The 13,440-nt window shown below is 47.3% G+C and overlaps 1 protein-coding gene across 1 annotated transcript in view; it reads left to right on the plus strand.

Annotated features, from left to right (window-relative positions):
- slc20a2 (solute carrier family 20 member 2) overlaps positions 1-13,440 on the plus strand; it is a 51,613-nt gene that overhangs the window by 14,911 nt on the left and 23,262 nt on the right. The window contains exon 8 of the mRNA XM_056290579.1: positions 135-320. Within this exon, the coding sequence (XP_056146554.1) occupies positions 135-320 (186 nt within the window). The remainder of the gene's footprint in view (positions 1-134; positions 321-13,440) is intronic.

The raw sequence follows: 13,440 nt of genomic DNA on the forward strand, positions 1-13,440 counted from the left end.
TTAGACAAACATGGCGGACTGCTGATTTCATTCACTTCCTGGAGGTCATCATGGACCTGGCGTTGCGCTATACAAATGAAACACACATCCACTGAATTGAGAACCCTGACTTTGTTCTTCTCTCCTTTCTGCAGTAATGCCATCGGGCCCTTGGTGGCACTGTGGATGATCTATGACCAGGGTGGTGTGATGCAGGACGCTGCCACGCCCATCTGGCTGCTCTTCTATGGAGGCGTGGGCATCTGCTTTGGCCTGTGGGTGTGGGGCCGCCGCGTCATCCAGACCATGGGGAAGGACCTGACTCCCATCACCCCCTCCAGGTGAGGAGGCCACCACACAGGGGTGGAACTGAGGGTGGAGAGAGAGCGAGAGAGCGAGCGAGCGAGAGAGAAAGTGTGTGTCTGATCTGAGAATGTAATGTTGACAAACACAACCTACTTACAGTTGCAATCCAGGTGGGTTTTCCTGGCCATGTAGGCATATTTAGAATATACATACACATGCTGTCATTCCACCTCGTGTCGAACAAGATGGTGAACGACAGACACGGATGGAAAGACAAGTAGCAGTACAGCCTACAAGGAGATGTCTGCATAAATGTCTATGTCTGTTACACTTAGTTGATAAAGTTAATATGGAACTTTATTTGCATCACCAAAAACTTGCTGTGATGGCTGAAGGGAGCAGATTTCCCTCTTTTGGTGTTTCCAACAAGAAGTCTTCACCTGAGGCGACAGTGTGATACTGACATTTCACAGAGAAGCTTGAAGGGTGGAGCTGCTGCACAGAGAAGCTTGAAGGGTGGAGCTGCTGCAGAACAAGCGGAAGAGCAAAGATGTTCGAACATGTTTTGTCAAAGTAGATAGTGCATGTTTTCTCCGTTTAAGGTGAAGTCATTTGTGTTTATCTCCTTCAGGGACTGCAGACACTAGTAAACAGTGTAGCTTTAGGAATAAATCAGGATAGTGGGCGTCCGGGTAGCATAGGGGTCTATTCCATTGCCTAACAACACGGGGATCACTGGTTCAAATCCCCGTGTTACCTCCGGCTTGGTCGGGTGTCCCTGCAGACACTATTGGCCGTGTCTGTGGGTGGGAAGCCGGATGTGGGTATGTGTCCTGGTCGCTGCACGTCCCCCTGGTGAAAGTCCTCACTGTCAGGTGAAAAGAAGCGGCTGGTGACTCCACATGTATGGGAGGAGGCATGTGGTAGTCTGCAGCCCTCCCCGGATCAGCAGAGGGGGTGGAGCAGAGACCGGGACGGCTCGGAAGAGTGGGGTAATGGGCCAGGTACAATTAGGGGAAAAGGGGGGGGGGGATCCAACAAAGGAAAAAGATAAATCAGGACAGGTAGTAATAACACAATGTTTTATAGATGTCTGCATGTGCACCGAGCACCACCGCTACGGTGTAATGATGAACTACACCCACTGGTGGAAACCAAGACACACAGTGGCGTTGGAATGAAACCAAAAATATCACTATCAGTATCAACCGAAATGACCGTGGTGGAAATGATCGGTTATCAGATATCAGTAAAAAATGATGATCCTGCACCCGTAATGTGCAGCCGTGCAGAACCAACAGGCGGTAGTCTGTGATTGTGTCTGAACGTATCGCTCCAACTGTCCCGTCCGCCTCGTCCTCTGTTTTGTGTATAAACTTACTGATTGCATCTGGTTCCTCGGGTAAAATTTACAGTATATACAAACAAAGGGAAATGGCGGCAATTGTGACTGTTCAAGGGAAGTCAAGTTTATTTGCACAGCTCCAAATCACCAGGTAGTCCTGAAGTAGTCCTGAAGTAGTCCTGAAGTAGTCCTGAAGTAGTCCTGAAGGGCTTTAACATCAGTTTCACAAACGTATCTCAGACTTGTCTGTAGTGTTAAGCCAGTCTTCATTTTTCTCATAGATTGGTGTAATGCAAAAAATAAAGACTAATTTCAAGCCAAAAAAAAAATTGGACACCTTCCCCCCAGGTTAACTCAGGCCTAAGACTCATGTTACCATGGTAACAGTCAGTGACACCTGCTGACCAGTGGCACACAGCAACAAAAAGAGGAAAACATGGCTCATAATTTTGGTTTGCTAACATTGTTATGGAGGAGCAATTAGAAGGAAAAGAGTCTTTAGAGACCCCAGTAACCCACAGGAGATATACAGCAGTGTAGACTCACAAGGCAGTCTCTACGAGAGCGAAGCGTTCGGTAGGCGGAGATCTCACTTGTCTGGTATCGCGAGACTAACAGTAGTGAGGACACCGTCAGTCGTTTTTGTTTGCCCAAGGAAAGTATCCAAGCCCGACTGAAGAATTAGCAGGAATACTGAGCCCTGCCACGATATCCCCCAAAACAGAGGCGACGGCCCACCATAGCTATGTTTTCAGCACCTCTTCTCCTGAGTCGCCACCTTGAGGTGGTGGAGAAGCTTGCATGTACCAATGATCCCAAGAACTATGCCATCCGGCACTTGGCTCCTGGTAGGGTCAAAAAGAAGCTGGTAATATGCAGCACTCCAGCTAAAGACGTCTAGCTAATACAACCATCTTGCCTGTCAGGCTGTGGATGTGCAGCTTCCTAGGCGGACCCTCGCATGAATGTGACTAAGTGTAATATGAAATGACACAAATCAGGCTATCATAATTTGAACACCCCTATAAAAACGTCAAATGTGTTTGACCGTGGCGGTTTTCGTGATATAAACTGAATGAGGGCGAACGGCTGCTCTGCTGATGGACTGTCATTCATAAAACAGTGAGAAAACACAGCTCAGCCATGGGAAATGTAGTGAACCTGTTTTTACAGTAGCGTTTTAACGTTGGAGGCTATGGCGCCTCTGCATGGCGGCGAGGTGAAGAAGGCGACCTGTTTTTACTTCCCTGTGCTGAGATCAGGAGGGAATGGCTGAGATCAGGAGGGAATGGCTGAGATCAGGAGGGAATGGCTGAGATCAGCAGGGAATGGCTGAGATCAGGAGGGAATGGCTGAGATCAGGAGGGAATGGCTGAGATCAGCAGGGAATGGCTGAGATCAGGAGGGAATGGCTGAGATCAGGAGGGAATGGCTGAGATCAGCAGGGAATGGCTGAGATCAGGAGGGAATGGCTGAGATCAGGAGGGAATGGCTGAGATCAGGAGGGAATGGCTGAGATCAGCAGGGAATGGCTGAGATCAGGAGGGAATGGCTGAGATCAGCAGAGAATGGCTGAGATCAGCAGAGAATGGCTGAGATCAGCAGAGAATGGCTGAGATCAGCAGGGAATGGTTGAGATCAGCAGGGAATGGCTGAGTTTTGCTGGCTTAGGAAATACGATCGACTTGTCGTTTACGTTCAAGACTCATACCCGAATACACAATGTCTTGGCTTTGACAGTCTGCCCGGTCTGACGCAACCGTACATGGGAGTCGCGCATGCGCACGGTTGACTCAGAGCAGGCAGCGACAGAAAGCAGCGTTGGTCGAGCGACCTAGAGCGTGAATAAGGAGAGGGAGCAGCACCGCAACCGGAGAGACTCTTCATCATACACTCACAACTGCACAAAAACTTTGTGCTATTAGGTCCAGTAGTTTGCAAGATTAGCCACGGACACACACACACACACACACATTAGAGATTACATTCGGGCTGTAAATAAGGAGAGCAACATGAGGTATGAAAAGGTTTGATGACCAGCAGTGAGTGAGTGGGCTGCTTCATCATTCTGAGTATAACCTTGAAGAAAGAGCGGCAAGTCGGGCTCAGTGCAGAATATCCCTATTTATTATGAGCACATTTGTGACGAGTGTAATTAATATGTGGTGGAGAAAGAAATCTATCAGCAGGCAAGCATTGAGGATAACTTGTAGTTACTCTTTTCAGCTGTGGTAACTTGTGTTATAGAAAACTGTATTTTTGGGAGTTTTTGTATCGGTGGTCGTAACTAGGTTTCAGCTCAGCACATTAAAGTGCAGACGATATACTATATACGATATACTACCTTTAAACTATGTACTACCTATATTCTATGTACTGCCTCTACACTATATACTACCTATATCCTATATACTACCTTTAAACTCTCTCTCTCTCTCTCTCTCTCTCTCTCTCTCTCTCTCTCTCTCTCTCTCTCTCTCTCTCTCTCTCTCTCTACTACCTATACAATATATACTATATACTATCTATACATTATATACTACCTATATACTATATCCTACCTTTAAACTATATATATATTACCTATACTATATACTACCTATACACTATATACTACCTATATCCTATATCATACCTTTAAACTATATATATATTTCTCCTATGCTATATACTACCTATACACTATATACTACCTATACCCTATATACTATATACTACGTACACCCTATATACTATATACTACCTATACACTATATACCATATACTACCTATATACTATACACTACCTATACACTGTATACCATATGCTACCTATATACTCTTTACTGCCTATACACTATATACTACCTACACCCTACATACTACCATACCCTATATACTATATACTACCTATACACTATATACCATATACTACCTCTATACTATATACTACCTATACATTATATAGTACCTACACCCTATATACTATATACTACCTTTAAACTGTATATATATATGTGTGTATATATATGTGTGTGTGTGTGTATGTATATATATATATATATATATATATATGTATATATATATATATACACACACACACACTACCTACACCCTATATACTACCTATTCTACTAGCTTCACTTAAAGCAAGACAAGTGAAACTGAGCTGGCGTTCATTTTTGTCATTGTCACACATCACCACCGCCTCAGCTACCTAGGTCGTCCGAGGACGCCCCACGTAGGGTTTCGGTGGTGTGTGTTTGTTTAAAGCATGGGGCACACGCAGGCACACATGGCCATCACGGCTTTCATGATATAAAATGAATGAGGGCGAACGGCTGCTCTGCTGATGGACTTTCACACTAAAACAGTGAGGAAACGCAGCTCAGCCATGGCACACAGCACCGGGGCGGTGGGATACACACCTTTTTAACAGGGACTCTTCACTCCGTTGTCATTTTTTTAGACAAGGGACGTCTCGAAATCTCCCAGAGACTGTTAGTTTGAGATTCGTGGCGTTTTCATGATGACATACAGCACTGATAGCGACGTGCCCTCGCTCCAAACTGATCTGGATCGACTGGGTAAACCCGTTCTGATGTATTGTATAGCTAATATTATCATGTAGCTGATAACGGATATCTGCACAGCTCGGTCACGTATTACGCAGTACTATGTTGACCAAAACCGGCCATAAACCGAACTCTGCTCCAGCCGTCCGTCACTGTTCTGCAGTACATTAGCTACTGTACTAATGTACAGTACATTAGTACATACTGTACATTAGTTCAGTACAGAGACTAAAGTACGGGCAGTACAGTACATTAGTACAATACAGTGAGTACAGTACAGGGAGTACAGTACATTTAGTACAGTACATTAGTGTTGTACAGGGAGTACAGTACGGGGAGTGCAGTACATGGAGTACTGTACATTAGTTCAGTACAGTGAGTACAGTACAGTGAGTACATTACATTTAGTACAGTACAGAGAGTACAGTACGGGGAGTACAGTGCATTAGTACAGTACAGGGAGTACAGTATAGGGAGTACAGTACAGGGAGTACAGTGCATTAGTGCTGTACAGGGAGTACAGTACATTAGTGCTGTACAGGGAGTACATTACATTTAGTACAGTACGGGGAGTACAGTACATGAGTACATTACAGGGAGTACAGTATAGGGAGTACAGTACAGGGAGTACAGTACATTAGTGCTGTACAGGGAGTACAGTACAGGGAGTACAGTACAAGGACTACAGTACAGGGACTACAGTACAGGGACTACAGTACAGGGAGTACAGTACAGGGAGTACAGTACATAACTGCAGTACAGGGAGTACAGTACATTAGTACAGTACAGGGACTACAGTACAGGGAGTACAGTACAGGGAGTACAGTACATAACTGCAGTACAGGGAGTACAGTACATTAGTACAGTACAGGGAGTACAGAACATTTAGTACAGTAGATTAGTGCAGTACAGGGAGTACAGTACAGGGAGTACAGTACAGGGGGTACAGTACAGGGGGGGACAGTGAAGGGAGTACAGTATAGGGAGTACAGGGAGTACAGAACAGGGACTACAGTACAGGGAGTACATGGACTACAGTACAGGGAGTACAGTACAGGGGGGGACAGTACAGGGAGTACAGTACAGGGAGTCCAGTAGGATAACCGACATCATGACTCGCTCTGTGATAGTTATGAATAAACAAGTAGCTGTTTAATTCCACAATAACAAATCCCAAGGGAAACACACACACACACACACACACACACACACACACACACACACACACACACACACACACACACACACACACACACACACAGTACAGGGAGTACAGTACAGGGGGTACAGTACAGGGGGGGACAGTACAGGGAGTACAGTAGGATAACCGACATCAAGACTCGCTCTGTGATAGTTATGAATAAACAAGTAGCTGTTTAATTCCACAATAACAAATCCCAAGGGAAACACACACACACACACACACACACACACACACACAGTACAGGGAGTACAGTACAGGGGGTACAGTACAGAGAGTACAGTACAGAGAGTACGGTAGGATAACCGACATCATGACTCGCTCTGTGATAGTTATGAATAAACAAGTAGCTGTTTAATTCCACAATAACAAATCCCAAGGGAAACACACACACACACACACACACACACACACACACACAGTACAGGGAGTACAGTACAGGGGGTACAGTACAGGGGGGGACAGTACAGGGAGTACAGTAGGATAACCGACATCAAGACTCGCTCTGTGATAGTTATGAATAAACAAGTAGCTGTTTAATTCCACAATAACAAATCTCAAGGGAAACACACACACAAACACACACACACACAGTACAGGGAGTACAGTACAGGGAGTACAGTACAGGGAGTACAGTACATGGAGTACAGTACAGAGAGTACGGTAGGATAACCGACATCATGACTCGCTCTGTGATAGTTATGAATAAACAAGTAGCTGTTTAATTCCACAATAACAAATCCCAAGGGAAACACACACACACACACACACACACACACACACACACACACAGTACAGGGGGTACAGTACAGGGAGTACAGTACAGGGGGTACAGTACAGGGAGTACAGTACAGGGAGTCCAGTAGGATAACCGACATCATGACTCGCTCTGTGATAGTTATGAATAAACAAGTAGCTGTTTAATTCCACAATAACAAATCCCAAGGGAAACACACACACACACACACACACACACACACACACACACACACACACACACAGTACAGGGGGTACAGTACAGGGAGTACAGTACAGTGAGTACAGTACATTTAGTACAGTACAGGGGGGACAGTACAGGGAGTACAGTACATTAGTGCAGTACAGGGAGTACAGTACATTAGCACAATACAGGGAGTACAGTACAGGGAGTACAGTACATTAGTGCAGTACATGGAGTACAGTACATTAGCACAGTACAGGGAGTACAGTACAGTGAGTACAGTACATTTAGTACAGTACAAGGCGTACAGTACAGGGGGGAGAGTACAGGGAGTACAGTAGGATAACCGACACCATGACTCACTCTGTGATAGTTATGAATAAACAAGTAGCTGTTTAATTCCACAATAACAAATCCCAGGGGAAACACACACACACACACACACACACACACACACACACACACACACACACACACACACACACACACACACACACACAGTACAGGGAGTACAGTACAGTGAGTACAGTACATTTAGTACAGTACAAGGCGTACAGTACAGGGGAGAGTACAGGGAGTACAGTAGGATAACCGACACCATGACTCACTCTGTGATAGTTATGAATAAACAAGTAGCTGTTTAATTCCACAATAACAAATCCCAGGGGAAACACACACACACACACACACACACACACACACACACACACACACACACACACACACACACACACACACACACACACACAGTACAGGGAGTACAGTACAGGGAGTGCAGTACAGGGAGTGCAGTACAGGGAATACAGTACAGGGAGTACAGTACATTGGGACAGTACAGGGAGTACAGTACAGGGAGTACAGTACAGGGGGTACAGTGCAGGGAGTACAGTACAGGGGGTACAGTACAGGGAGTACAGGGAGTACAGTACAGAGAGTACAGTACAGGCAGTACATTGCAGAGAGTACAGGGAGTACAGTACAGGGAGTACAGCACAGGGACTACAGTACAGTGTGGGGAGTACAGTACAGGAAGTACTGGGAGTACAGTACAGAGAGTACAGTACAGGGAGTACAGTACAGGCAGTACAGTGCGGGGAGTACAGTACAGGAAGTACAGGGAGTACAGTACAGGAGTACAGTACAGAGAGTACAGTACAGGGAGTACAGGGAGTACAGCACAGGGACTACAGTACAGGGAGTACAGGGACTACAGTAGAGGGAGTACAATGCAGGGAGTACAGTACAGGCATTACAGGGAGTACAGTCCCGGGAGTACAGTACAGAGAGTACAGTACAGGGAGTACAGTACAGAGATAACAGGGAGTACAGTACAGAGATTACAGGGAGTACAGTACAGAGATCACAGGGAGTACAGTACAGGGAGTACAGTACAGGGAGTACAGTACAGGGGGTACAGTACAGGGAGTACAGGGAGTACAGTACATGGAGTACAGTACAGAGAGTACAGTAGGATAACCGACATCATGACTCGCTCTGTGATAGTTATGAATAAACAAGTAGCTGTTTAATTCCACAATAACAAATCCCAGGGGAAACACACACACACACACACACACCCCCCCCCCACACACACACACACACACAGTACAGGGAGTACAGTACAGGGAGTACAGGGAGTACAGTACATGGAGTACAGTACAGAGAGTACGGTAGGATAACCGACATCATGACTCGCTCTGAGATAGTTATGAATAAACAAGTAGCTGTTTAATTCCACAATAACAAATCCCAGGGGAAACACACACACACACCCACACACACACACACAGTACAGGGAGTACAGTACAGGGAGTACAGGGAGTACAGTACATGGAGTACAGTACAGAGAGTACGGTAGGATAGCCGACATCATGACTCGCTCTGTGATAGTTATGAATAAACAAGTAGCTGTTTAATTCCACAATAACAAATCCCAGGGGAAACACACACACACACACACACACACACACACACACACACACAGTACAGGGAGTACAGTACAGGGAGTACAGGGAGTACAGTACAGGGGGTACAGTACAGAGAGTACGGTAGGATAACCGACATCATGACTCGCTCTGTGATAGTTATGAATAAACAAGTAGCTGTTTAATTCCACAATAACAAATCCCAGGGGAAACACACACACACACACACCCACACACACACACACAGTACAGGGAGTACAGGGAGTACAGTACAGGGAGTACAGTACATGGAGTACAGTACAGAGAGTACAGTAGGATAACCGACATCATGACTCGCTCTGTGATAGTTATGAATAAACAAGTAGCTGTTTAATTCCACAATAACAAATCCCAGGGGAAACACACACACACACACACACACCCCCCCCCCCCACACACACACACACACACAGTACAGGGAGTACAGTACAGGGAGTACAGGGAGTACAGTACATGGAGTACAGTACAGAGAGTACGGTAGGATAACCGACATCATGACTCGCTCTGAGATAGTTATGAATAAACAAGTAGCTGTTTAATTCCACAATAACAAATCCCAGGGGAAACACACACACACACCCACACACACACACACAGTACAGGGAGTACAGTACAGGGAGTACAGGGAGTACAGTACATGGAGTACAGTACAGAGAGTACGGTAGGATAGCCGACATCATGACTCGCTCTGAGATAGTTATGAATAAACAAGTAGCTGTTTAATTCCACAATAACAAATCCCAGGGGAAACACACACACACACACACACACACACACACACACACACACAGTACAGGGAGTACAGTACAGGGAGTACAGGGAGTACAGTACAGGGGGTACAGTACAGAGAGTACGGTAGGATAACCGACATCATGACTCGCTCTGTGATAGTTATGAATAAACAAGTAGCTGTTTAATTCCACAATAACAAATCCCAGGGGAAACACACACACACACACACCCACACACACACACACAGTACAGGGAGTACAGGGAGTACAGTACAGGGAGTACAGTACATGGAGTACAGTACAGAGAGTACAGTAGGATAACCGACATCATGACTCGCTCTGTGATAGTTATGAATAAACAAGTAGCTGTTTAATTCCACAATAACAAATCCCAGGGGAAACACACACACACACACACACACACCCCCCCCCCACACACACACACACACACAGTACAGGGAGTACAGTACAGGGAGTACAGGGAGTACAGTACATGGAGTACAGTACAGAGAGTACGGTAGGATAACCGACATCATGACTCGCTCTGAGATAGTTATGAATAAACAAGTAGCTGTTTAATTCCACAATAACAAATCCCAGGGGAAACACACACACACACCCACACACACACACACAGTACAGGGAGTACAGTACAGGGAGTACAGGGAGTACAGTACATGGAGTACAGTACAGAGAGTACGGTAGGATAGCCGACATCATGACTCGCTCTGTGATAGTTATGAATAAACAAGTAGCTGTTTAATTCCACAATAACAAATCCCAGGGGAAACACACACACACACACACACACACACACACACACACACACAGTACAGGGAGTACAGTACAGGGAGTACAGGGAGTACAGTACAGGGGGTACAGTACAGAGAGTACGGTAGGATAACCGACATCATGACTCGCTCTGTGATAGTTATGAATAAACAAGTAGCTGTTTAATTCCACAATAACAAATCCCAAGGGAAACACACACACACACAACCGCTAACTTCTGCTCCCCTGCCCTCTCTCTCTCATGCTCTCTCTCATGCTCTCTCTCTCATGGTCTCTCTCTCTCATGGTCTCTCATGCTCTCTCTCATGCTGTCTCTCTCATGCTCGCTCTCTCATGCTCTCTCTCATGCTGTCTCTCTCATGCTCGCTCTCTCATGCTCTCTCTCTCATGGTCTCTCTCATGCTCTCTCTCATGCTCTCTCTCCTGCTGTCTCTCTCATGCTCGCTCTCTCATGCTGTCTCTCTCATGCTCTCTCTCATGCTCTCTCTCATGCTGTCTCATGCTCGCTCTCTCATGCTGTCTCTCTCATGCTCTCTCTCTCATGCTCTCTCTCTCATGGTCTCTCTCATGCTCTCTCTCATGCTCTCTCTCCTGCTGTCTCTCTCATGCTCTCTCTCTCCTGCTGTCTCTCTCATGCTCCCTCTCATGCTGTCTCTCATGCTCTCTCTCTCATGCTCTCTCTCATAATCTCTCTCTCATGCTCTCTCTGTCATGCTCTCTCTCTCCTGCTCTCTCTCATTCTTTCTCTTTCATGCTCTCTCTCATAATCTCTCTCTCCTGCTCTCATGCTCTCTCTGTCATGCTCTCTGTCATGCTCTCTCTCTCTCAAGCTCTCTCATGCTCTCTGTCTAATGCTCGCTCTCTTGTGCTCTCTCTCTCTCATGCTCCCTCACTCTCTCTCTTGCTCCGTCACTCTCTCTCGTGCTCTCTCTCTGTCGCGCTCTCTCTCTCTCTCTCTCTCTCGTGCTCTCTCTCTCTCTTGCTCTGTCACTCTCTCTCGTGCTCTCTCTCTCTCTTGCTCCGTCACTCTCTCTCGTGCTCTCTCTCTGTCGTGCTCTCTCACTCTCTGTCGTGCTCCGTCACTCTCTGTCGTGCTCTCTCACTCTGTCGTGCTCTCTCACTCTCTGTCGTGCTCTCTCACTCTGTCGTGCTCTCTCACTCTCTGTCGTGCTCTCTCACTCTCTGTCGTGCTCCGTCACTCTCTGTCGTGCTCTCTCACTCTCTGTCGTGCTCCGTCACTCTCTGTCGTGCTCCGTCACTCTCTGTCGTGCTCCGTCACTCTCTCTCGTGCTCCGTCACTCTCTGTCGTGCTCCGTCACTCTCTGTCGTGCTCCCTCACTCTCTGTCGTGCTCCGTCACTCTCTGTCGTGCTCACTCTCTGTCGTGCTCCCTCACTCTCTGTCGTGCTCCCTCACTCTCTCTCGTGCTCTCTCTCTCTCGTGCTCCCTCACTCTCTCCTGTGCTCTCTCTCTCTCTCTTGCTCCGTCACTCTCTCTCGTGCTCTCTCTCTCTCGTGCTCACTCTCTCTCATGCTCCCTCACTCTCTCCCGTGCTCTCTCTCTGTCGTGCTCCCTCACTCTCTCTGTCGTGCTCCCTCACTCTCTCTCGTGCGCTCTCTCTCTCTTGCTCCGTCACTCTCTCTCGTGCTCACTCTCTCTCGTGCTCCGTCACTCTCTCTCGTGCTCTCTCTCTGTCGTGCTCCCTCACTCTCTCTCGTGCTCCGTCACTCTCTCTCGTGCTCTCTCTCTGTTGTGCTCCCTCACTCTCTCGTGCTCTCTCTCTCTCTCGCTCCCTCACTCTCTCCCGTGCTCTCTCTCTCTCTGTTGCTCCGTCACTCTCTCTCGTGCTCTCTCTCTCTCGTGCTCACTCTCTCCCGTGCTCTCTCTCTCTCTCTCTTGCTCCGTCACTCTCTCTCGTGCTCTCTCTCTCTCGTGCTCCCTCACTCTCTCCTGTGCTCTCTCTCTCTCTGTTGCTCCGTCACTCTCTCTCGTGCTCTCTCTCTCCCGTGCTCTCTCTCTCTCTGTTGCTCCGTCACTCTCTCTCTTGCTCCGTCACTCTCTCTCGTGCTCACTCTCTCTCATGCTCCCTCACTCTCTCCCGTGCTCTCTCTCTGTCGTGCTCCCTCACTCTCTCTGTTGTGCTCCCTCACTCTTTCTCGTGCTCTCTCTCTCTCTTGCTCCGTCACTCTCTCTCGTGCTCTCTCTCTCTCGTGCTCCCTCACTCTTTCTCGTGCTCTCTCTCTCTCTTGCTCCGTCACTCTCTCTCGTGCTCACTCTCTCTCATGCTCCCTCACTCTCTCCCGTGCTCTCTCTCTGTCGTGCTCCCTCACTCTCTCTGTTGTGCTCCCTCACTCTTTCTCGTGCTCTCTCTCTCTCGTGCTCCCTCACTCTCTCCTGTGCTCTCTCTCTGTTGTGCTCCCTCACTCTCTCCGTCGTGCTCCCTCACTCTCTCTGTTGGGCTCCCTCACTCTCTCTCTCATGCTCCCTCACTCTCTCCCGTGCTCTCTCTCTCTGTCGTGCTCCCTCACTCTCTCTGTTGGGCTCCCTCACTCTCTCTCGTGCTCTCTCTCTCTCTTGCTCCGTCACTCTCTCTCGTGCTCTCTCTCTTGCTCCGTCACTCTCTCTCGTG

This window comes from Lampris incognitus, chromosome 1 (assembly GCF_029633865.1).
Source record: "Lampris incognitus isolate fLamInc1 chromosome 1, fLamInc1.hap2, whole genome shotgun sequence".
Lineage (NCBI taxonomy): Eukaryota > Metazoa > Chordata > Actinopteri > Lampriformes > Lampridae > Lampris > Lampris incognitus.